We start from the raw sequence: 27,542 nt of genomic DNA on the forward strand, positions 1-27,542 counted from the left end.
TTTTGTGGCCACAGTATTCGTATAGCTGGTCCAGCTAGCTTTCTAGTCAATGGTGACCCCCAGGGGTGGAAAATTCACTGATAGCTGATCGCCACATCTTTGGTCCTTAAATACAGCTTTATAATGTGCTTTGTTATATTTTGTAAAATCTGTTTTTCTTAATGCAGGTGAAGATGTGCTGCATTTTTAATTGTCAGAACAGTCTTTGTAAAAAAAGAAAATGTGAGGAATGTTGAGAGTCTTCAAAGAGATGCAGAAAAATAAATTTCAACTGTCACCTTTTAGTTATCATCCCATAATTAAGTATAATTTAAGCAATGTTTAAAACAAAGATCAAAACAGACTGCTTTTTGAAAAATATTTGTATTGTTAGTTGTATGATTTTATATTTGAATGCTAAATGGAACCACTTGAAATGTACTGGAATCTATACTGAAGTATAAAAGTACAGAAACGTGGCAAGTACTCATCAATTTGGCCAGAATCTGTGGAGAGATTGATAGTTTTAAGTGAGACGGTCAACTTAACTGCAATATATATTCAAGATGTGGAATAAATAATTAAAAGCAATGCAACAAGGTGTCACTAAGGCATTAGATCAACCACTGAATGATGGAGTAGACATAAGCAAATAGCCTTCTCTTGCTATTATGCTCTAATGAGAGAAACAGAGTTGACATTTAAGGTCAAGGACCTTTCATGGATTGTTGGAGTTCTAATTATGCTGCAGATTAAAAGTCTGATTCAGCTTATTAAATTTTCTCTTGGACATTATGAATGTTTCAATATGAAGTCATGATAAATGGGAGAATCTCCATAGAATTGGCATGGACATTGGATACAAGAGGACGAACTTTTTGCTTTTATTATAGAGAGGTATGAAATAATTGTTTAGTTAATCTTTCATATTTATATCAAATGGATTTTCTGCTGTTGCATTGTGTGATGAATATGAATCAGCAAGTGACTGAAAGGTCTTGATCTTTTCTTGCTGTATTTGGATATCCCCCTCCCTGTCCACAAATTCATTTGGTGAGTGATAAATCAGATTTTATTGCTTCCAATCATCTGAGTTAATTTTAGAATTATTTCTTTGAATTTACACACTATACTGTATGTCAAACGAGCATTATCTTGTAGAGTAGGCTGTGATGTTTCCCAAGATAGCGGTTGTAGGGCCTAAAAAGATCAAAATTCTACCAAGGATAGTGAGGTGGGATATATCAAGATCCCATTAATATTTTGTTGAAATAATTCCTACTTGTTTGACAGATGAAGGCAAGTCCACAGCAGGATAGTTAAAATGTAGGCTGGGTCAAAAGGAGAGAACATCGGGATAGGAGAGTAAATTAGAAGACGTAATTGCAAGGGAATGGGAGCATCCGTGGTCGACAGAGGAGGAGATGTAGGCCAATATGAAGTGCTTAAGATAGCATAAATCATGTGGACATGACAGATTTCACTTTCCTAGGTCCCAAGGAAATTTGTGCACCATTGCAAAATCTTAAATCGGGCTCCCAGTTGTCCGATAGAAACCTGAGTGTCTGTGCAGAGGGATACACCATAGAACAAAGCTTAGCATTGTGAAATAGGTAACAGCTGCTTATACAATAGTCTGGATTTATTGTAAATTCTGTCATTCAAATTTTGAACCAGATTTATTATCACTGAATATATGACATAAAATTTGTTTTGTGACAGCAGTACAGTGCAAGACAAAAAATTAATATTAAGTTACAATAATAAATAATGCTAAAGAGGACTAGCAGGCAGGATGATAAAAGAGGAATAGAAATCTGACGATGGAGGGAAAGAAGCTGTTCCTAAAACGAGTGTGGGTCATCAGGCTCCCGTATCTCCTCCCTAGTGATAGTAGTGAGAGAGGGAAATGTCCTGTGTAGTGGGGGGGGGGGGGGTTCTTTAATGATGATACTGCTGCCGTAAAGCACAGGCTTTTGAAGATGTCCTTGATGGTGGGGAGGCTTGTGCCAATGAGGGAGCTGGCTGAATCTGCACCCCTCTGCAACCTTTTGTGATCCTGTGCATTACGTAACAGGATGTGATGCAGCCAGTCAGAATGCTCTCCATCTATAGAAATTTGCAAGAGGCCCTGTGTTGTTCTGCTGAGCATTATGGGCATACTGTGTTGCCAGTGGAATGTGTGACAACACTTGTGGGCTGTCCCCAGCACACCCCTGGGTGTTTTGGTTGTTAACACACAAGACACATTTCACCAAAAACAGTGGCATGCAAAAGATTGGGCACCCCTGCTCAAAATTCTGTTACTGTGAATAGTTAAGTGAGTAGAAGATGAACTGATCTCCCAAAGTCAAAGTTAAAGATGAAACATTCTTTTCAACATTTTAAGCAAGATTAGTGTATTATTTTTGTTTTGTACAATTTTAGAGTGGAAAAAAAGGAAAGGAGCACTATGCAGAAGTTTGGGCACCCCAAGAGATTTGAGCTGTCAGATAACTTTTGCCAAGGTCTCAGACCTTAATTAGCTTGTTAGGGCTATGGCTTGTTCACAATCGTCATTAGGAAAGGCCAGGTGATGCAAATTTCAAAGCTTTATAAATACCCTGACTCCTCAAACCTTGTCCCAACAATCAGCAGCCATGGGCTCCTCTGAGCAGGTGCCTAGCACTCTGAAAATTAAAATAAATGATGCCCACAAAGCAGGAGAAGGCTATAAGAAGATAGCAAAGTGTTTTCAGGTAGTCGCTTCCTCAGTTCATAATGTAATTAAGAAATGGCAGTTAACAGAAACGGTGGAGGTCAAGTTGAGGTCTGGAAGACCAAGAAAACTTTCCGAGAGAACTGCTCGTGGAATTTATAGAAAGGCAAATCAAAACCCCCGTTTGACTGCAAAAGACCTTCAGGAAGATGTAGCAGACTCTGGAGTGGTAGTGCACTGCTCTACTGTGCAGCAACACCTGCACAAATATGACCTTTATGGAAGAGTCATCAGAAGAAAACCTTTCCTGCATCCTCACCACAAAATTCAGCATCAGAAGTTTGCAAAGGAACATCTAAACAAGCCTGATGCATTTTGGAAACAAGTCCTGTGGACTGATGAAGTTAAAATAGAACTTTTTGGCCGCAATGAGCAAAGGTATGTTTGGAGAAAAAAGGGTGCAGAATTTCATGAAAAGAACACCTTTCCAACTGTTAAGCCCGGGGGTGGATCGATCATGTTTTGGGCTTGTGTTGCAGCCAGTGGCATGGGGAGCATTTTACTGGTAGACAGATGAATGAACTGAATTAAATACCAGCAAATTCTGGAAGCAAACATACACTGTATGTAAAAAAAAAGCTGAAGAAAGCTGAAGATGAAAAGAGGATGGCTTCTACAACAGGATAATGATCCTAAATAAACCTCAAAATCCACAATCGACTACCTTAAGAGGCACAAGCGGAAGGTTTTGCCATGGCCCTCACAGTCCCCCAACCTAAACATCATCGAAAATCTGTGGCTAGACCTCAAAAGAGCAGTGCATGCAAGACGGCCCAAGAATCTCACAGAACTAGAAGCCTTTTGCAAGGAAGAATGGGCAAAAATCCCCCAAACAAGAATTGAAAGACACTTAGCTGGCTACAGAAAGCGTTTACAAGCTGTGATACTTGCCAAAGGGGGTGTTACTAAGTACTGACCATGCAGGGTGCCCAAACTTTTGCTTCGGCCCTTTTCCTTTTTTATTATTTTGAAACTGTAAAAGATGGAAATAAAAAATTAATCTTGCTTAAAATATTAAAGAAATGTGTCATCGTTAACTTTATGCCTTTTGGAAATCAGGTCATCTTTTACTCGCTTAGCTATTCACAATAACAGAAATTTTGACCGGGGTGCCCAAACTTTTGCATGTCACTGTATTTTGATGTACACGTGATAAATAAACTTGGAGAACTTCCGGTCAAGATGGCGATGGTTTAGTCGCTAAAAGATATTGCTCCATTCTATTTCTTATCTCCGCACTCCTTCTCTCCTTTTTTACTCCAAACTGTTAAACTTTTTATTCTCCCTCCTGCCTGCGAATATGCCTGTTTTACAATGGCTTCAAAAACTACCAAATCGGGAAAAAAAGAGGTTCCAATGGCCAGCTTCTCGGTCGAAAACATTATCTTCATATTAGAACAGCATCGACAGGAGATAATTACTGAATTTAAGTCTTCTTTCAGTTCGTTGGAATTGAAATTGGATCAAATTAAATCCATAGTGGAGGATCATGCCCAACGTTTATCACATCTCGAGATTGCCACGGATGATTTAGACCGCCATTTTAAAGAGTTGGAAAACGTTTGTTCCAGATTCAGAGATTATAACAGCAAACTAGTATCCAAAGTTACCGACCTTGAAAGTCGGAGCACACATCAAAATCTACATATTCTCGGCTTGCCAGAGGCTATCGAAAGTGGATCTCCCACTGAATTTTTCTCCACGTTGCTATGTGAGATTTTTGGGAACAATATACATTCTACCCCGCCCAAGGTAGACAGAGCTCATCGTACTTTAACGCCTAAGCCGGAGCCAGGGCCCAGGCTATGTCCTGTAATCATTTGTTTTCATCGCTACCAGATTAAAGATCTCTTGGTTAAAGAAGCCCGTCAGAGAGGGAAGTTGGAATACAAGGGTCACTCAATTCATGTTGTCAAGGACTATGCTCCCAAAGTTCTGTGTCTGCGAGGGAGTATAAAGGAGTCATGAAAGAACTATGTAATCGCGGATTCAGGCCTTCCCTTCAATTTTGAGCTCGCCTTCGAATATCTCTTACTAGTGGAGGCAAAAAGTGGTTTAACTTGGCTATAGAAGCTCAGAAATTTATCGATACCCTCCCTGTTACTTCAAGTCCCTCAGATTCAGTTTGATTATTTATACTGGTGGGGAAGTACTTTTTTTCCCTCTTTTTTTTCCTGATCTTTCTTTGTTAAGCCAGTAATTTTTTCATAGTTTCTCGCGGGTAGGTCACTGGGTAAAATCTGTTTACTTGTTTTTATATTTTTTCTTAAATACTAGTTCTTACCTTTTTTTGGATTATTACTTTGAGTTAAGCTTAACAAATTTTGGTGGAATTGTTTTACTTTTCACTATGTATCACTTTAGTTTGTAGTGCTAAAAGTTTTCTGGTTTTTAATTGATAATAAGATGAAGCTGATGACGATATTAAGAGACAGGAAGTTGGGCTATGGGGTAACTTTTTTTTGAAGAGCTTGCTGTTGCTTTTTGGTAGCTCTCTTGCCATGGGGTGCGAGGGGGGGAGGGAACTCTAACGCCAATATTATTCATAGAACCTTTAGATATTTGTATTATTCAGGATGTATTTCTGTCCTGTTTTTCTTGTTTTATAGTCATAGTAATAGTAGTCATACTTTATTGATCCCGGGGGAAATTGGTTTTTGTTACAGTTGCACCATAAATAATAAATAGTAATAGAACCATAACTAGTTAAATAGTAATATGTAAATTATGCCAGTAAATTATGAAATAAGTCCAGGACCAGCCTATCAGCACAGGGTGTTTGACCCTCTAAGGGAGGAGTTGTAAAGTTTGATGGCCACAGGCAGGAATGACTTCCTATGACGCTCTGTGCTGCATCTTCGAGGAATGAGTCTCTGACTGAATGTACTCCTGTGCCCATCCAGTACGTTATGTAGTGGATGGGAGACATTGACCAAGATGGCATGCAACTTAGACAGCATCCTCTTTTCAGACACCACCGTTAGAGAGACCAGTTCCATCCCCACAACATCACTGGCCTTCGAATAAGTTTGTGATTCTGTTGGTGTCTGCTACTCTCAGCCTGCTGCCCCAGCACACAACAGCAAACATGATAGCACTGACCACCACAGACCCGTAGAACATCCTCAGCATCATCCACCAGATGTTAAAGGACCTCAGTCTCCTCAGGAAATAGAGACGGCTCTGACCCTTCTTGTAGACAGCCTCAGTGTTCTTTGACCAGTCCAGTTTATTGTCAATTCGTATCCCCAGGTATTTGTAATCCTCCACCATGTCCACACTGACCCCCTGAATGGAACAGGGGTCACCGGTACCTTAGCTCTCCTCAGGTCTACCACCAGCTCCTTAGTCTTTTTCACATTAAGCTGCAGATAATTCTGCTCACACCATGTGACAAAGTTTCCTACCGTAGCCCTGTACTCAACCTCATCTCCCTTGCTGATGCATCCAACTATGGCAGAGTCATCCGAAAACTTCTGAAGATGACAAGACTCTGTGCAGTAGTTGAAGTCCGAGGTGTAAATGGTGAAGAGAAAGGGAGACAAGATAGTCCCCTGTGGAGCCCCAGTGCTGCTGATCACTCTGTAGGACACACAGTGTTGCAAGCACACGTACTGTGGTCTGCCAGTCAGGTAATCAAGAATCCATGACACCAGGAGAGCATCCACCTGCATCACTGTCAGCTTCTCCCGCAGCAGAGCAGGGCGGATGGTGTTGAACGCACTGGAGAAGTCAAAAAACATGACCCTCACAGTGCTCGCTGGCTTGTCCAGGTGGGCGTAGACACGGTTCAGCAGGTAGACGATGGCATCCTCAACTCTTAGTCGGGGCTGGTAGGCAAACTGGAGGGGATCAAATGTGGCCTGACCATAGGCCGGAGCAGCTCCAGAATAAGTCTGTCCAGGGTCTTCATGATGTGGGAGGTCAATACCACCAGTCTGTAGTCATTGAGGCTGCTGGGGCGTGGCGTCTTCAGCACAGGGACGAGGCAGGACGTCTTCCACAGTACAGGAACCTTCCGGAGCCTCAGGCTCAGGTTGAATACATGGCGAAGTACTCCACATAGCTGAGGGGCACAGGCTTTGAGCAGCCTGGTACTGACACCATCCGGTCCTGCAGCCTTGCTTGGGTTGAGACGTTTCAGCTGTCTTCTCACCTGTTCAGCCGTGAAGCCCACAGTGGTGGTTTTGTGTGGGGGAGGGGTATAGTCATGAGAGCAGGGTGGGGGACTGTGAGGAGGGGTAGGAGGGGAGAGTGGAATATGTGTTGATTGGGGGCCAACAACAGATGGCTCATGTGGGGGATGGGCAGGGGTCACAATGTCAAATCTGTTAAAGAACAGGTTAAGTTTGTTGGCCCTGTCCTCACTGCCTTCAGCTCCTCTGTTGCTAGTTTGCTGGAACCCAGTGATGGTCCTCATCCCTCTCCAGACCTCCTTCATGTTGTTCTGCTGGAGTTTCCACTTAAGCTTCCTCTTGTACCTGTCTTTAGCCTCCCCGATCCTGGCTTTCAGGTCCCTCTGTATTCGCCTCAGCTCCTCCCTATTTCCATCTCTAAACACCCTCTTTTTAGCATTCAGGATGTCCTTAATGTCCTTTGTCACCCATGGCTTGTTATTAGAATAACAAAGGACAGTTCTTGTCGGAACATTGCAGTCCACACAGAAGTTGATGTAATCAGTGATGCACTCTGTGAGCCCATCGATATCCTCTCCATGTGGCTCACAGAGTGCCTGCCAGTCTGTCACCTCAAAACAACCCTGGAGCGCCTCATAAGTCTCCTCCGACCATTTCCTCACTGTCCTTGAGGTTGCAGGTTTACTCTTCACCAGAGGCACGTAGCTGGGTTTTAGATGCACCAGGTTGTGATCTGACCTTTCCAGTGGGGGGAGGGGAGAGGAGCTGTATGCATCCTTAACGTTAGCATACATCAAATCCAGAGTCCTCTCCCCTCTGGTTGTACAGCTCACATACTGCATGAAGTTGGGCAGTGTTCTAGCCATGGTAACCTGGTTGAAGTCACCCGAGATGGTAATGAGGGCACTTGGGTGCTGGGTTTGTAGTCTGTCTATGACGGTGTAAATGATGTTATATGCCGACGTCGGGTTGGCAGAGGGAGGGATGTACACAACAACCACAATTGCATGTGAGATTTCCCTTAGCAAATAATATGGCCAGAGTCCAACAGCAAAAAGTTCAATATCTGGGCTACAGACACATTCCTTGATCATAATATGCCCAGGATTGCACCATCTGTTATTTACCAGAACTGCCAGCCCCCCTCCTTTACACTTACCGCTCTCAGTGCAATTCCGGTCAGCTCGAACGGTCTAGAAGCCCTCTATGGAAACGCTTTGATCGGGTATGTCCTCGTGCAGCCACGTCTCAGTAAAGCACATGACACTGCTCTCCCGAAATGTTCTCTGACTCCTGACAAGCGCAGTCAGTTCGTCGATTTTATTCCCCAGCGATCTCACATTTCCCATGATGAGAGAGGGGAGGCACAGCTTATAACTTCTCTTCTCCATAAGCCTCTGTTGTCTCAACCCGGTCCTCTTCCCTCGCCTTTTTGATCCCCCTCTGCATCCTCTGTGTGTTTTCTTCCAGATTTCAGCCGGGATGTCCGCTGCTCTGTTCGCTAAACCAGCGGGGAACCAATTGTTCCCTGGAATAAACAATGCGGCCATCCTGCTGCCACGCTAACGAGACGTGTCCGAATGTAACTAATTCCAGCGCTAAAAAAACAAGTAAAACTCTCTCCACCAGCATGTTAGAGAGGGTGCAGCTTCAACGTGTTACCGTGAGAAAAAAAAAATACAACAAATAACTAAGTTAAAAAGTTTAAAAGTAAGAAATTACGGAGCAACTGTAACAGACCGCATGCACTACCGACACATGCGCACTTTTGCCCCAGAGCTTTTGCCTCCTATCCTCCATCTTTTTTTTTAAAGGACAATGGTTAGTCTGTTGAATTTTGTAAGCTGGAATGTTAAAGGATTGAACCATCCTGTTAAAAGAAGGAAAGTGTTTTCACATCTTAAACAGCTTAATGCAGTAACTGCTTTTTAGCAAGAAACACACATTCACAGTTCTGACAACTCTCGTCTCATGTTAAGATGGGTGGGAAAGCACTTCCATTCTACTTTGCAGGCTAAAGCCAGAGGGGTCTCAATTCTTATAAATCAAAATGTTCCCTTTGAGCTTCATAACAAAGTATCTGATACAAATGGTCGTTTTATTATTGTCTCGGGGAAATTATATAACACACTGGTAGTCTTGGCTAACTTATACGCTCCCAATTCGGATAATGTGGAGTTTTTTGATCATTTTTTCTCGTTATTGCCTGAGCTGAGTTCATATTCTTTCATATCGGGCGGTGATTCCCCTTCCCATTCCAACATGTCAGGTCCATGACTGTCTCTTGTGCCATGAAGAGGTAGAGAAGCAACACCTTATATTCCATCTAGGTAGCCTCCAACCTGATGGCATGAATGTCAATTTCTTCCAGGAAGGAAAATTTTCCCTCCCCCTCCGCTCTTCTTGTATTCCCCACTCTGACCTCGTACCTCTTCTCACCTGCCTTTTATCTCCTCCTTCCCTTTCTCCTGTGGTCTAGTCTCCTTTCCTATCAGATTCCTTCCTCTCTAGCCCTTTATCTTTCCTATCCACCTGGTTTCACCTATCACTTTCTAACTAGTCCTTCTTCCCCTCCGCCCACCTTTTTATTCTGGCATCTTCCCCCTACCTTTCCGTCCTGAAGAAGGGTTTCAGCCTGAAACATTAACTGTTTCTTCATTTCCATAGATGCTGCCTGACCTGCTGAGTTCCTCCAACATTTTGTATGTGTATCTCTCTGTGCTGTTTCATTGGTGCTGAGATGAAGAAAATACTGAAACATTTTAAAATACTGAGTCTTGTGATCTAATTTCAGCTGCAGAGCATCATTGGGCAAAAGAAAGAGCACAAGCCAGAAGCACATTCTGTATCAGTAAGTGATCTCCTTTCTTCAAGTTACTGTTTGATATGTTTAACTCAGAAACATTAAAAAGTTGAAGCAAGAGCGATGAATGCAGCTCTTCGATTGTGCTTCACAATTCATGTAATTGTGGTAGAGCTTCTGCTCGTTACAATATTACTAGACTCTATGATTTTTTATGCCTTTTCTATCAAAAAAAAAAGCTTCTGTGTTTGCTTATTTAGTTCCTACGAGTATCTGTGGTGGGAATTCCACGGAGTCACTAACCTCTGAACAAAGAAATTTCTTATCATCTCTTTCATGACTGTCTTATTCATTATTCTGAGACTGTGATCCCTGGTTCTGGATGTACCTTCAACTCCAAGAACACCACCATTGTCTTGGCATCCAGCCTACCAAGAATTTTGTACATTAAATAAGATCATAAAGTCATAACTGCATAAAAACAAGCCCTTCAGTCCACTGTCTCCAAACTGACCACCAAGGACCTAAAAAGACCAAAAACCTCTAGATATATTTAGATTTCATTAATTTTTTTTTTGAAATATTTTCTACTTGGTCTAAAGCGAGCTAAGGCTCTTTGGAGCGAAGGAGGATGAGATGTGACTTGATAGAGATATACAAAATGATAGATATAGTCGACATCCAAAGACATTTTCCCAGGGTAGAGGTTGCTAGTATGAGGGGGTGTAACTTTTAAGGCACTTGGAAGAAGGTATGGGAGGGGGGTGTCTGAGGCCATTTGTTAACATAGAGAGTGATAGGTGCATGGTAGAGGCAGATACATTAATTTTCATTACTAATCCCTTTAATTAATTTTCATCATTAGTTCTCTAAAACTCTGCAAACCTATTTGCAAGGTTTTCCATTTAGCCAGAGCCAAAAGATTTAACTGCCCTGCTATTTCATCATAAATTCTCTCCTTGGCTGTAAGGGACCTTAATTTGTCATCAGTAATCTAACGTACTTGGAGAAATGCTTACAGTTCTTTGCACATTCTTCAGAATTTTACTCTCACACTCTATTTTTGTGCTTTCAATCAATTTCTCAGTCATTTTTTGCTGAATTGAAAAGTTCTCCCAATTCACAAGCTTCTCACCTTTTCTAGCAACTTTGCAAGTCTTCTCTTTAGAACTAGTGCTATCCTTAAATTCTTTCTTTAGATGTAGTTGAATACTTTTATTGTTTTTGAACCAGAAAGGAATGTATAACTGTTGCTGTTTCTACACTTATTCCTTAAAAGTTAGCTTTTGCTTTTGTACCATTGTGGCACATCCTGGATGAAGCTTCCTCATCCATTTATCTTGGAAAAGTCAATGATCCACAGTCAAGCTTGCACAAAGATGGCTTATTCAAAGGAATTCTAACTAAAACTTTATGACATGTGGATAAACAAGAGAAAATCTGCCGATGCTGGAAATCCAAGCAACACACACAAAATGCTGGAGGAACTCAGCTGGCAAGGCAGCATCTATGGAAAAGAGTACTGTCGATGCTTCAGGCCAAAACCCTTCAGCAGGACTGGAGAAAAAAATATGAGTAGATTCAAAAGGAGAGGGGAGGGGAGGGCAGGGAGAAACACAAGGTGATAGGTGAAACCAGGATGAGGGGATGGAGGAAGTAAAAGAGCTGAGGAGTTGATTGGTGAAAGAGACTGAAGGCCATGGAAGCAAGAAGAGGGGGGAGGAGTACCAGAGGAAGGTAATGGGCAGGCAAGGAGATGAGGTGAGAGAGGGTAAAGGAGATGGGGAATGGTAAAGGGGGGAGCATTACTGGAAGTTCGAGAAATCGATGTTCATGCCATCAGGTTCGAGGCTACCCAGGCAGGATATAAGGTGTTGTTCCTCTAATCTGAGTGTGGCTTCATCACGACAGTAGAGGCCGTGGACAGACACATCACAATGGGAATGGGAAGTAGAGTTAAAATGGATGACATATTGGAATGGGAATGGAATGTAGATTGGGAGATTGCTTCGTCAAGAACCTACGCTCCATCTCATAGAAGAAGTGGGATCTCCCATTGGCCACCCATTTTAATTCCACTTCCCATTTCCATTCTGATATGTCTATCCATGGCTTTCTCTACTGTTGTGATGAAGCCACACTCAGGGTGGAGGAACAACACCTTTTATTCCATCTGGGTAGCTTCCAACCTGACGGCATAAACATCGATTTCTTGAACTTCCGGTAATGGCCCCACCCCCACCCCCCCTTCACCATTCCCCATCCCCTTTTCCCACTCTCATCTTATCTCCTTGCCTGTCCATCACCTTCCTCTGGTACTCCTTCCCCTTTTCTTTCTTCCATGGCCTTATGTCCTCTACCCTCAGACTCCCCCCTTCTCCAGCCCTGTATCTCTTTCACCAAACAACTTCCCAGTTCTTTACTTCACCCCTCCCTCCTGGTTTCACCCATCACCTGGTGTTTCTCCCTCCCCTCCTCTCACCTTTTAAATCTACTCCTCATCTTTATTTCTCCAGTCCTACTGAAGGGTTTCAGCCCGAAATGTTAACCGTACTCGTTTCCATAGATGCTGCCTGGCCTGCTAAGTTCCTCCAGCATTTTATGTGTGTTATATGTGGATAACATTGTTCTGAACAGTTACTAATAATTTGATTGATTAAAAAGGTCTCATCTGTCATTCTGTCTTTTCAACTTTGTAACAAGTTATTATGATACCACAGGGAGATTCAATAGAGAGAAAAATTAAGCATAGCTATATTGTCATATAGCTAAAAAAGTACATTAATCACACCTCCAAACCCATGATGATATAGTTAAATATTTAATTCCCCAAATTCTGGGATTAGAAATACTGACCAAAGGACATTGGTGTAGTGAATAGCTCTCTGGTTAAAACTGCAAATTCCAAGCATATTTTTATTAACTGAAATAACTCCTTTGATTAGCAAGACCGCCTGTGGCACTGTAATGATTCAACAAAAACTGTTACAACACTCTATTACTTTATGGATGTTTCTTGAGTATCAGGTATTGCTGCCATCTGAATTATTACTTCACTTTCAGATACTAAACAAGTTAAATATAATTTTTCCAAAGGTAATTTGTACTTTTGGAAATCATCACCAAGTTTATTTTGGAAAATGGTACACCACCAGCAATAGTTTTATTATTTTACTTCTTTTAGAGGTATTTAAAATTCTGCTGCCTGATCCCTATAAGAAACCACAGAACAGCCACATGACCAATCAAACGGTGATTATAAAGGTTCTTTGCCAGTTGCTTCATTTGCATTTGCTTACAACCAGAGATGTTAGTATCAGAAACTGCAATTAGGCACACACTACACTTCCAGTATGCATATGAAAGAATCATTCCCGGATCATTCTTTGTATGTACAAAATAAAAAAAACAAATGCTAGTCAAATACAGAGTTAATACAACTGTTAACTTTGCAAGTTCTGCCCATGGTATCATCAGCAACATGTTTCTAAAGCATCTTTGCACGTTGCTAGTTATTCACTAGGTCCTCGGCATTTATTTTGTAATTTGCATAAATTAGTGCTCTAATTTTCAGGGTTGCTTAAATCTTTTTGCTGATAGTTATACTCTTATTGAAACAAGATCTGTTTTCCTAACTTTGTGCCAACATATTAATGATCAACAAGAAAATATGTTGGGATGTTGCATAATATATAGGTCAAGATTATGAGTAATTAAAAAAGATTCTATTCCATATTCATCTGAATTTAAATTCATGTGTCATTCAAAGCAGTTAACTTCCCTCTGACTATTTCAAAATATCTCTGTATCATCTGTCATCACAAGCTTTGTTGAGTTAAGTGTATAATCAAGGGACCTTGCAGCCTTTTACATAACAATAATTCAAAATCTAACCTTCTGAATTATCAATGATGGCAATTAGATTGGAACTGTCCTTGAAGGTAAGACCAAAGTACAGACTTAAACTTGTCCATGAAACTAAAGTAACTAACAGTTAAGTATTGATTCCAAAAGATGGAAATTAGTTTTAAATGTTTTGTGAAGATTTAATTGTTCTTCAGTAGTCCAGCAAATGCTAAAGTGTTATTTATTAGTAACTCAGTACTTTAAAATGATTTCTTTATTTTTAAGCATTTAGTTTGCAATGTTAAGTTATTACAATTCTTTTGTACCAACATACCTTATAAATGAAGATGTATTGATTTGAGTGTTAGCTCAGTGTTATAAAAAGTCCTTTGTTACACATTTTAATATATATGGAGACAATTGAAATCTATCCACACTAAGATTACATTCATCTGAACCCAACCATAGTGAACTTCAGATTTAAAGTTATCTTTGGCATCTGGCAAGATCTAATTTATAATGATATTGAAGCATCTTTGGATAACAAGCCAGTTCATTTTCTGGGCCGGTGGTTTTCTTTGTTAGCAGAAATATTTGAAGTGCACTGAAGGCAGTTTTCGAGGTCATGATAGACCTTGGCATTGTGGGTCATGCCACTGGCAATCACTGAGCTGTGGTAAAGAAAACCAACCAGGAATGTTAGCTTTATTACATGCAATGTTTCACATGTCACATGCACAAGAAAGCATAGAACAAAGGAGGTCTATTGGGGCTTGTTACTGCTGATACTGAAAGTTAAATAACCATTAGTAATAAGTTTTATGAAAAGATGACCTTGGGTTTTCAGTAGTATAAAGCAAATGGACTGCTTTGTTGTCATGAGAATACTTGTGGAATCCAAACTCATGAAACTAGGGAATGCTTAGTCTGGTGGCTATGTTCAAAGTATGTTGCAAATTTAGAGATTAAAAAGTTGGTCTTTCATAAAAGGAAGTTAAACTGACTTTCAAAGTAGTCACATATGGATACTGCAGGTTGTGACATTTCTATAAAATAGATTGTTCTGATTTCTCCCTTACACTTTAAAATCCAATCTTGACTCCTTTTGTTCAAAGTTCAATTTATTATCAAAGTACATATATGCCACCATATACAACCCTGAGATTCATTTTCCTGGTGGCATTCACAGTTAATACAAAGAAACAACAATAAAAATGCAAAATAATAGTATATAAATAAGCAATAAATATAAAATGCAGTGTCCTTGAAAGTGAGTCCATAATTCAGTGTTGGGTGAGTGAAGTTGAATGAAGTTATCCCCTCTAGTTCAAGAGCCTGATGGTGGATGTGTAATAACTGTTTCTGAACCTGGTGGTGTGGGTCCTGAGGCTCTTGTACCTCCTTCCTGCAGGGGTCTGTGATGATGGATGCGCCTTTCCTGTGACAGTGCTCCATGTAGATATGCTCAATGGCGGGAAGGGCTCTATCTGTGATGGACTGGGCAGTATCCACTATTTTTTGTTGACTTTTCTGTTTAAGGGCATTGGTGTTTCCATACCAGGCTGAAACGCAACCAGTCAATATACTCTCCACTGCACATCTATAGAAGTTTGTCAAAGTTTTGTGGATGATATGCCAAATCTTCACAAACTTCTAAGTAGAGGCGATGCCATGCTTTCTTTGTAATGGAACTTGTATGCTGCATTCAGGATGTATGCGTTTGATCCTTGAAAACAAGATTCATTACTCACTGTTATTGTAGTAGTTAAACTGATACCAAGTACTGGTATCCACTCCTGCATTTAAACATGGAAGTCTATAAATCGACATAATTCTTGAAAATCTCCCTAGAGGAACTTTGGGGATCCAAGCCCATGAAACTAAAAATTGCCCCCATGAAACTAAAAAATACCCAGCCTGGTGGTTATATTCACAGCTTATCAATAATTTAGAAGGGAAGAGTTAGGCTGCGGTAAAACTGACTTTGAAGTAGTCACATACAGGTAATGCAAACCAAATTTTTTTTGCTCTAAATTACAGCATTTACAGTCTCCATTGGAGAAACAGCCTATTCATTTTAAGGATATTACAAAAGAAACAAGCAGAATAATTGTTTTAAGATTTTGTGTGTCAGAATTTTGCAGTACTTATTCTTTGTTGCCAGCATCACACTCTCTATAGTAATTCAGCAATCTCATGTAAGATAATGGACTTAATCACCCTATTGTGTTGCTAGGAGATTTGCTGGATTCTGCTGATACAAAACATATCCCCCAAAGAACCAATTAATTTCTTTGTACAGTGTGGGGTATCTTCCAGTTCTGGACCATGTCTAAATTGTAACAATGTTATTAGCAATACCAGTTAATTAGCAAGTTAGGAGAAAGACGTCTTAATTAATTTACAGAGTAATTGGATATTTTGCAGGCAGGTTGAAGCAAGGTTCAGGCTCTACTTTTGGTTTCTTCTTCCTTAACATTCTCATTGTCTGCATGATCAAAGCACAACAGTATAAACCATCCTTATGATGTGCTTGTACCCAACAAGATGACACCATGTATGGAAAATTATCTTGACGGTCAAGTCCTCTGGCCTAGCATAATAATCTGATCATTTTGTAAACGCAAATTTCTTTGATTCCTCTAAACTGTTAGCTCCCATCCTCTTGGGGAGGGGGTGTTCTTTTTACCATAAATTTCATTGACAGATACCACTTTGTGTGTTATGATTGGTTTATCAAGAAAATGGGACAGCAAAAGCAAATGAAGCAAGATTGAATGAATAATGTAGATGGGGAAAAGAATTACAATGATAACTTTGAAACAAATCCATGACCGGTAGCCATGACATCATTAGAAGCAATTTGTGAACAGGAAATAGCATGGATATTGTTTAATACAGGAGAAAGTTATAGACTGAGTAATTACCAGCTAGTCAGCCTTAATAGGCAAATTGGTAGAAGATGTTCCAAGGAATCGCATAAATGGATAATTAAGGAACACTACCAATTTGTGAAATTTTGTTTGTCTAAATTATATTTTTGTGAATGTAACAAAAAGTAGAATATTTTGTGTAGTCTACTTCTGTTGTAGCAAAGCACTTTATAATTTCAAATGGGACATTGTCGAGGAAAGTAAAAACCTGTGAGAGCCAAGGGAATGTCACAAGTTGGATCCAAAACTGGATCAGTGACAGAAAGCAAAGCTCCTTGGTTGAAGGGATTGGAATGCCCGAGGTCTCTCAGTCTCTTAGTGGTATACATGAATGAGTTAAGCTTGCTTATAGAGGACATGAATAAGAATATCAAAACTGGCATTGATTGACAGTGATGGGAGCTAAAGTGCAGGCTGCAGGAATCAAGGGTTTGGTCAAGCCAGCAAATGGTTCAATGTGTTTGCAATGTGTAGTAGCAGAATGGCCTTAAACTATGACCTTTCCCCAAAGGCTGTCTGTGGTGGCTCCATAATGCTTCAATGTAGTCCTTGACCTTGGAATGTGCCAGCCTGCAATCCTCATTAATTGCCAGCTCCTTGATCTAGATGAGCAAATTTCAGACAAACCAAGGAACATCCTTCACTGAGTTGGTAATGATCCAGGTGGAGTAGGGGTTTATCTCTTTGTGCATTCCTGCTGACAGCCTGTAGAGAACAGAATCCTGTGTTGCAAGTCCTGTGAAAATTGACAAAAGAAATGGCATCTCTTTTCATATAATCTTGACAAATGTGTTGTGTATTTAATATTTCAATAATGTTTAAGTAATCTTGTAGATATATTTTTTGGTTAAACATTCTTTTTTGTTTAAGTAATTAATTGTGGGTTATACATAAAAATACATTAATTGTCTACATCATCACACTACCACATGATATGTGCGCACTTTGCTTAAAGTAAAGACTAAGGTACACCCTTATTTCAGACTCCCCGTGTACTCCTTTAAATTAGTTTAATGTTTTGAAGTTACAAAGCATAACAAAATGAACTTTCCAGAAGGTGGGAGGTGGTCTCATCCTCACTGCAGTCACTTAAAGGGCAGGCCCCACCTGTGCATGAAGAAACTGACAAAAAGGGCCCTTGTTACCATTAGTCCAGACAGATTTGGGGGTTCATTTGAAAATTCTACTGTTGAACTTGAAAAGTTAGTGTGAAAACCATTCAACAGAATTCATCATCTCCTTTTCCCGGTGGGCCTTGGGGACATTCCATGCAACCTGTTGTTCAAGGATCAAAGATATTCTACACAGATTTTCAGGAGAGCCAATTGGTAAATTGTTCAACAGCATGGAGTAGCCAGACCCATTCTTCATATCTCCAAGAATAGATACACCTTGACATACAGTGTCAATTAGTGTTTGCCTCCACACAGTCTGGAGATGCTTGCCTACACACCCATAGACTGTGTTTGGGAGACAGACATGTTAAAAACATTTCACCACCCTTCCTCCTCCTCTCTCTGGAGGTTGGATCTGTATTTAATGTCCAGTCAATGAAAGATAGATTAGTCAGCTGCTATAATGCAGGAGTGGAATGTAGGCCACACCTGTGTCATGTGCAGCAACACCATGAGCACCTCACAACTGATGCTCTTGCTCTTTCACATGAGAGGGAGCTGCCACTTCCACAATCTTCCACAATCACATGAGAGGGAGCTGCCACTTCCCAGCTACATGCTCTGTGATATTCTTCACTACTTTCTCCTCTGCTCCAAATTTCAGTATGGAAATAGACAATTTGGCCCACTATGTCCATGCCAACAATATGTACTCATCTGCATTAATCATGTCTTCCAGTACTTGGCCCATAGTCTTCCATGCCCAGGAGATCCAAATACTTCTCTAGACAATTTAAATGCTATAAGCGCCTCTGTTTCCACTATTTTCCCTGCCAGTGCTTTCCAAGTATTTGCGTCTCTCTGAGTGAGAAAAGATTCCTTAGCTTCCCCTCTAAGTATCTTATCCTTTCCCCTGAGCAAACTACATTGATGTTCAGAGTCATTGAGATGTGACCACAGAGAGGTACGATCTTGAACACCTATTGAGTCTCCCCTTAACCATATGAAAAGAATTCCAATCTAACAAACTCTACTCTCTAGTTTTATTTACCTATATATATTCTTCATAATTATTTATACCTCAATCATGTCCTCTCTTAATACTTCCTCCAAGGAAAACAGATTAGCCTGTCCCATCTCAACTCATAACTAAAAGGCTCCATCTCCATCATCTCTATTAAAGTGAATCTTCTCTGCAATCTTTCCAGCACTATCACTTCTTTCTAGTAGTGGGTGACTAGAACCACAAGCAGTACTCTAGCTGAAAGTTAAGACATAATCTCTCTGCTTTTCCCCAAACAATGAAGGCCAATATCCCATAAGCTGACTGAACCATGTTATTTTCTTGCATTGTCACCTTCATGAATCTTTGAACTTGCATTCCTCTTTTCCTCGATACTCCCTGGGACCCTAGCGTTCATGGTCTATGTCTTAGCCTTGTTAGTACACCACAAAATGCATCACCTTACATTTATATAAGATTAAATTCCATCTGCCAGTTCTCAGCTCATTTCAACAATACATCAATATCACCCTGTAGCCTAAGACAACTAATCATAAGATCAACAACTCTTTGTCATCTGTGAACTTACTGATCTTGTTTCTTACATACAAGTTCTTATCATTCACAAATATTACAAACAGAAAGGGTCCCAGCACTGATCCTTGTGGAATATCACTTGTCACAGGTATCCAATCACAGAAACAACCTTCTACAGTGACACTGCTTCCTAGTGCCGTACCAACTTTGGATTCAATTTACTAACTTGTCCTGATCCCATCACTCCCAAACATTTGAAACAGTCTTCCATGTGGTACCTTGCCAAAGGCCGTATGATCACTATGTAAACCACTGGACATCTGATCCTCTGATCAAATCACTTGTTATCTCATCAAAAAATCAATCAGATTAGTTAAATAGATCTGTCCTTCAAAAAGCCAGTTAGACTATCAATAATCCTGTCCCTCAAAATGCATTCCAGTAACTTCTGTGCTGCTAATGTTAGGCTTACAGCTCCATAATTATCAGGTTTTTTTCCTGCTTCCCTTTTGGAGAAGTATGACTACGTTAGCTGTCCTTCAGCTATCTGCTTCTTATTGTGGCCACTGAAGATTTAAGTCTCAGTCAGAGCCCCAGAAATCTCTTCCTTTGCCTCCTATTGCAGTCTGGGGAAATCCCATCCAACTTTAAGCCCTCCTCTCCCCTTTCCTGAATCCTCCTACAATGTCTACTTCCTTTGTGAACACTGGTGAAAAGTGTTCAAGATTTCATTAATATACTTATAAAATGCCTTCAGATTTTCCTGAATCTTGTCTGTCCCCAGTAATATGTTGTGACCTCTCTTTGCCTTCCTAATTTCCTTTTTAGGTGGCCCCCTACACTTCTTATAGTTTTGACAGGACATCCCCATCTTTATTCTCGATACCTGTCGAGTATTTCTTTTTTCTTTCTTCAGCCAACCCTTGATATATATCTCGGCTTCAATGTACTTGTTCCCTTGATTTTCACTCTTACAGATCCATGTTCCCTGTACCTTCAGGCAATGAGACCCAACAGCAGAGGAAGCAAGTGATCAGGACCAGTTGTTAAAAGACATAGCTTCAGTTTTACTATACTTTTTCCTTGTTCTTGAGGTCCTTTCAGACTGCGTGAAGGTGCTCATCAAACTGCAGGTTGACACTGGATCTGAACAGTAGATTGATGTCATCAAGATTGGCTTTGTTTACTGTAAGTCGTATCTCCAAAGAGTGGCAGAAGAAGAAAAGGCAAATTATATGATCTTTCATTTAACGGTATAGAACTGCAGGCAAAATCCTCGCATCAGCATTGCAGTGCATCTGGCTAAAATGGTCATGAAAACATCAGAGAAAGGGAAAAGAAACAAATGAGATGGAACAGATGTCTGTATAACTCGCATCAATGTCCAAAGTTGTGGCATGGTTGATTTTTTTTAATCATTCCTTAATTCTTCAGATTCTTGAGTGTCCTGTGTGAGCTCTCAAAGTATTTTCAAAATATATATTTTTTATAAATAAACTATATGTTATGCTTGAAGCCTTTTGAGTTTGATGTTGAGTGTTTTTATGGCTTGAAGAATCAACTTATAAAAGCACAGTAGATAGTAAAAAAAGGGAAGTTACTAACTTCAATGAAATGTTACTTGATTTTTGCAATGATACAGTGGTGATTTTCCTACAACTGCTTCAACATTACCTAATCTTATGTGTATTCCCAAGAGCTCAAGCTGCCCTATTTCTAAGTATTGGATCCTTCAGAAAACCAACACTTCTTACAAAGAGGTATAATTGCATAGGGCTTGTTTCTTGCAGATTCCATAAAGCTTGAATTCCCTGCATATTTCACTGAGGAAAATTTTATAAAAAATGAGACATAAATTATATTTTTCACCACAGACGAAGACAGAGGTTCATTAGCATTTGGCATGACTGAGGCTGGCTGAAAGTAACAATGCATTAGCAATGTCATTTTGCTTTTGGGAACTGAATTTAAATCCAGCCCAAACAGAAAGGATGAACATCTCACTTTCTGACAGCTGGAATGGGTCAGAAGTGAAGTTATTGCTGGCAGGCTCAATCCATTTTGCAGTGGAATGAGAGCAGAGCACAATTTGTCAGGCTCATTTTTGGAGGCCCAGTATAGTGTATGGAGAATAGAAATGTCATGCCAGCACAGTAGGGGAGGCACTAATATGCAAACTGAAATCTGAAGAAAACTGGCAAAACTTGAAGGGGATTTCTTATGAAAACTGCATGGCATTTCATTTATTTATCAGCAAAAGTTCCATTAAGTTGATCTTAATTTTTTTTGAAAGGCAAAAATGGGAGCTTTCTAATCTAATCCCAAGTCTTTTGCTTTCAGATTGGCATACAAGAAATAAAAGCCTGTCTGTCTACATAATTTAGAAAGAATTATTCACTGATGAATATATCCCAGGACTAACAGACTTTTCAGGTCTCCTAAGTACATATACCCATTGTGGGTAACAATTATTTTTTTAACAAGAGGTGAAGTTTTGCAAATAGTTGTGATTTGCTTTTGTGGGATACTTGAAATGCTGAAGTGCCTTGAATCTAAAGTATCCTTTACTTCAACGCCACATTTTTGCTTAAGAGCTTGCCCTTCTGGGACGTGTCCAATTTACCTAATTTCACACTTCTGAGGTAATCCTGTGGCAATTTTCAGTCTCAATCCCAGTTGACCAATTATTACAGCATACTATTAGTCATCACATAAATCTTCAAGTTGTATAGCAGCCATTTTATTTGTGGCCATTTTCATTAGTGTGTGGATTATTTTTAATGGGATTGCAACTAGACTGTTCTGATACTAAGCCAGATAATCAACCACTCAGTCTTTGTTTCATGTCATTTTTGGAAATTCAATCCAACACTGATCTGGTCTAACACATGTCGTATGCTGTAATCCTTTGAATTAGAAAGTTTTACCACATTTAACTAGCAGCTCTGGTAATTAGGCAAGCCTAAACTATCTAGATTTTAATTGCACTGTGCTGAACTGAAACTCTACTAGGTTAAGTTCACTGTTTACCTAAAGTTTGGGGCCATTTATAGTCCTTGCACCAACCTCTTGCCTCTCTATGCTACCACAAACTCTCCAATATTTTACTAGGATGTGACTACTTTCCTGACAATTCCCAAAACTTTCCTTTCGTCCTCTTAGAACTTCAGTCTCAACCACATAGCCTCTCCCTACTATCTCAATCTCACTGTCTCTTGCCAGTTGAGAGCACAGCTCTGACTAAGCCTCTAATGCCAATCAGTCGTACACTTAGGACTCTGATCATCTCTCTTCTTCCACATCTGACCTTGTATTTTCCTTTGCATGTTCTGCAACATTGTAAAGGGAAGTGTGTGACAGCTGAAAAAGTAGCACCCACACTCATTAAATTTACAGCAGAAGACCAAAATCCAAATAATCTCTCTGGCAATCTCCATTTTGTACCTCTCTCCTTCAGTATTGCTCCTTAAATCCTGTTTGAGTCCATGGTCTGGTTTTTGTGGCTGACAGTAAAGCTAACAGCACTTGCCATTGACTTTACTGAAGCTGCCAAGAAAATTTTGATAAACTCCACTTTTCCTAGGCACATATCTTCAGTGATTTCTGGGGATGCTGCAGAACTGGTGACCCTGTAGAGTAACAGGTAAATCACTATCAGAGACCTCTCTTCTCCCACATTAAACAGCACACTTCAGAAATACAGTAGTTGTCAAGTTCATGGTGAAATGATAATGAATTCCTGTCAATTCTGCCTTAATTAGAACTGCAAAATCCAGCCTCAATATTCTGTTGTCAAATTTCATAATTTCTCTGAAGTATCTTTGGAGATGGCTACCTACATTAAGAGTGCAATATAAATGCATATCAGTATGCAATCTGGCAACACACGAATTTGCTTGAAGAGTCACGTTTTATATTAACTTATATTGTGCAGGATAGACAGAGCTTTTTACCATTGTTCATTGTTTGTATTTTGTATAGTGTTGTACAACCGGGGGTACATCAAAGTTTTCCATTGTAGTTGTGTTACTGACTGTACAAAACTCACTATTTTCCTTCAAAGCATTGGTAAGAGCTTTATAACTTGGATATACTTCAAGTAGTATTAAAGGCAATTTATAAACGGCAATCGAATATTTGCAGCAGAGGGAGGATTATAAGGAGAAAAAAAGAACAAGAAGATTATCTTTGAATCTTGCTACATTACCCAATGGAGTAAAAAGCTTTGAAGTTCTTCAACTTCTGTTGTAGTCTGATCACACATTCACTTAATACTAATGGTGGACCATAATGCTTCATTCTCAATGTCCAAAAATAAATAACATTCTTTTTCAGTAAAGCTGACATTTCAGAACTCACCTCTGTACCTATCTCTGTAAAATTGCCATACACAATCTATCTACGAAAGTTATTATGCTGCCTGGTATGACAGGGTTCCTGTTTCCATGAAGCCCTATTGCTGAAGTGGCAGTAATGATCCCAAGTAGAATAGGTGATTATGGAAATTTGGCCTGAAACATTCAGCTGGAATTCTGACATGGTCCAGAGTGTGCTCAATCTGACTGGTTGTGCACATTGCCACATTTAATTATACTGGGGTTCTCCATTCTGCAGCTGTCAAAAACAGTTCCCTCTTTTGAGATGTGTCCAATCATCAAAGACATTTATGTTCAGATTAAATATGAATAAAATACAATTATAAATATAAATTATTTTTAAATGTACAGAATAAAGCAAAATAAATCCAAAATGTAACCTGAACTTTCCTCCTTAATGAAATTCAGCAATCCTAGTCTAATGAATATGTTTGGAGATTGAATACCAGCCATGGCTCACATAAAGCTGAGGAAGCAGATAGGATATGTATCTGCCCCTTCATAGAACATAGAACAGTACAGCATGGGAAAAGGCCCTTTGGCTTATTAAGTTGTGTCAGACTAATTAAATTAGTAATCAAATGCCTAACTAAGCGAATCCCTTCTGCCTACACACTGTCCATATCCTTCCATTTCCTGCACATTCATGTGCCTGTCTAAGAGCCTGTAGAACACATCTGTCATATTTGTTTGCACCACCAACCCAGATGGTGCATTCCAAGCACCCATCATGCTCTGTATAAAACACCTTGCCCATACCTCTACTTTGAACTTAGCCCTTTTCACCTTTAATGCATGCCCTCTGGCATTAGCTATTTCAACACTGGGAAAAAAATGCTGGCTGTCTAATCTATCTACATTTCTTATAATTTTATGAAACTCAGATTTCCCCTCAGCTTCTACCTTTCCAGAAAAACACAGAAGTTTGTCCAACCTCTCATTATAGCACATGCCTTCTAATCCAGGCAGCATCCTGTAAACCTCTTTAGCACCCTCTGCAAAGCCTCATTGACCTTATAATATATGGGCAACCAGAACTGAATGCAATACTCCAAATGCAGCCTAACTGAAGTTTTATAAAGCTGCACATAACTTCTCGACTCTCGAACTCGATTCCTCAACTAATAAAGGCAACCATGTCATATGCCTTCTTTACCGCCCTATCAACCTATGTAGCCACCTTCAGGATGCTGTTGACTTGGACAGAATCCTTCTGCACATTGACACTTGCCATTAACAGTTTACTGTTTCCTTACGTTTGATCTCCTAAAATGCAACACTTCATATTTGGCCAGGTGAAACTCCACCTGCAATTTCTCTGCCCCTATCTTCAACTAATCCATAACCTGTTCTAAAAAGCCATCTTTTAGGGATTCTACGGATTTCTTCTCTTGGGGTCTAGCACCAACCTAATTTTCCCATCCTATCTGCATACTGAAATTTGTAATTTATACCCCACATATATAACACCCATCAGGGTCTTTTTTACCCTTGCAGTTTCTTAATTTTATCCACAAGGATTCTACATCTTCTGATCGTATGTCATTTCTTTCTAAGGATTCGATTTATTTTTTTAAACCAACTAAGTTACCCCACCCTCTCTACCCATCTGCTTGTCCTTTTGATACAATTTGTATCCTTGAATGGTAAGCACTCGGCTCTGATCTTCTTTCAACCATGATTGTGATGCCCACAACATCAGACCTGCCAATTTCTAACTGGACTACAAGAACATTTACCTTGTTTTGTTTACTGTGTGATTTCAAATATAACATCCTGATTCACCACGCTTCTTTTCAGTTTTAACGCCTGGTTGTCTGAAGTTTAAATTCTTCTCATTTTTTTGTCTTATTCTTGAGATTTCAGTAACCTCTCCTGCACTCTCTTTCCCTTTTTCTTTATCCATACTTCTCCAAGCAGTTGAAGCCCCCCCCCCCCATTTAGTTCCAAGTCCTATCCACAGCCCTAGTTATGTGATTTGCCAGGACCCTGGCCCCAGGTTCAATTGGAGACCATCCTGTTGGAGCAGCTCCCTTCTTTCCAAATACTGGTGCCAATATCCTACAATATCCCACAAACTCAAGCCCACTTATTACCAAAAGGTAACAAATAAAGGAAAATGGGCTTCCGTTAGTGAAGCATCCAGGAAATTTTGAGAATACTTATATGGGCATAAAGCTAAAGAGGAGAGCTAATGCTTCATATTGAGGATGATCTGGAAAAAAAAACCATTGTCCATGGAAAATAGACAGCATGTTTGTATAAAATAGCTCAATCTAGATAATCTATAACCTTTCACACATATAGCTTGAGCACATATGCATGAATCCAGAACTTCAGGTAATCTTGAACATATCTATCTACAAAACGAGGTTATTTGAATTCTTACTATTTCCCTGCGCTTTCTATTATCCAGTTCCAGACTCATCTTTTTTCTTTTTTGTTAATTTTTTTCTCTAACATGTCCAGTTTTAGCTTTAGCCACGGCAAATCTTGGATCTGCCAAGGGTATTATATTCACAAAATAAGACAAAAGTTTGTCCTTTTTTAATAATTTTGTCTGGTCTTCTGATAGTGTGCAAATTCTGGGTCAATGGACCCCAATTCTATATTGGAGGTTGGGAATGGAAGGCAATGTGTTAATTAGAAATGGTGGCTACATTGTTCAAAGATTCTTTTGTCCAGAGTCCAGTTGAAGCTGTTTCTTTTCTGTAAAGAAACATGGAACCTCTTCTTCTGTACTTCTCATTCTAACAGTTTTGAGATCAATTATTGACCAGAATATGACATGAATGAGGAAGTGGAGGGATGGGTTAGTAAGTTTGCTGATGACACAAAGGTTGGGGGTGTCGTGGATAGTATGGAGGGCTGTCAGACGTTACAGCGGGACATTGATAGGATGCAAAACTGGGCTGAAAAGTGGCAGATGGAGTTCAACCCAGATAAGTGTGAAGTGGTTCATTTTGGTAGGTCAAATATGATGACAGAATACAGTATACAGTAGTACTAATGGTAAGACTCTTGGCAGTGTGGAGGATCAGAGGGATCTTGGGGTCCGAGTCCATAGGATGCTCAAAGCAGCTGCGCAGGTTGACTCTGTGGTTAAGAAGGCATACAGTGTATTGGCCTTCATCAATCGTGGAATTGAATTTAGGAGCCAAGAGGTAATGTTGCAGCTATATAGGACCCTGCTCAGACCCCACTTGGAGTACTGTGCTCAGTTCTGGTTGCCTCACTACAGGAAGGATATGGAAACCATAGGAAAGGTGCAGAGGAGATTTGCAGGGATGTTGCCTGCGTTGGGGAGCATGCCTTATGAAAACAGGTTGAGTGAACTTGGCCTTTTCTCCTTGGAGCAATGGAGGATGAGAGGTGACCTGATAAGAGTTGTATAAGATGATGAGAGGCATTGATCGTGTGGATAGTCAGAGGCTTTTTCCCAGGGCTGAAATGACTGCCACAAGAGGGCACAGGATTAAGGTGCTAGGGAGTAGGTACAGAGGAGATGTCAGGGGTAAGTTTTTTTACGCAGAGAGTGATGAGTGCGTGGAATGGGCTGCCGGCAACAGTGGTAGAGGCGGATACAATAGGGTCTTTTAAGAGACTTTTGGATAGGTACATGGAGCTTAGAAAATAGAGGGCAATGGGTAACCCTAGTAATTTCTAAGGTAGGGACATGTTCGGCACAACTTTGTGGGCTGAAGGGCCTGTATTGTGCTGTAGGTTTTCTATGTTTCTGTGTAGAATATCACACGATGAAAGCCCTCTCATGTATTATCATAGGGTTTCCTATGTTCAATAATATACAGTAGGTAAATGAAATTCTAACATAGTACAACATTTCCACCCTTTATCCTGAAATTCTTTTGTCACATTTCAGAAAGATTTTACTTTTGCTGTGTATTTTAAGCAGTAAAGGCTGCTGTTCTAATCTAAAACTAAAATATACAATATGTTAGATGGTTAAAATTATAATGAGTTTTGATGTTGCTCCTTTGCAGACAATAAGTATATCCTAACAATCAGTAAATCATTGATCCTCATTATGATGTGGAG

General features: G+C 39.9%; 1 protein-coding gene across 1 annotated transcript in view; it reads left to right on the forward strand.

The window, feature by feature from the left end:
• The window catches only part of micu2 (mitochondrial calcium uptake 2), a 422,357-nt gene that overhangs the window by 317,288 nt on the left and 77,527 nt on the right, over positions 1–27,542 (forward strand). Inside the window, exon 8 of the mRNA XM_072263053.1 lies at positions 9,668–9,724. Coding sequence (XP_072119154.1) covers positions 9,668–9,724 — 57 coding nt within the window. The remainder of the gene's footprint in view (positions 1–9,667; positions 9,725–27,542) is intronic.

This window comes from Mobula birostris, chromosome 7 (assembly GCF_030028105.1).
Source record: "Mobula birostris isolate sMobBir1 chromosome 7, sMobBir1.hap1, whole genome shotgun sequence".
NCBI classification, from domain to species: domain Eukaryota; kingdom Metazoa; phylum Chordata; class Chondrichthyes; order Myliobatiformes; family Myliobatidae; genus Mobula; species Mobula birostris.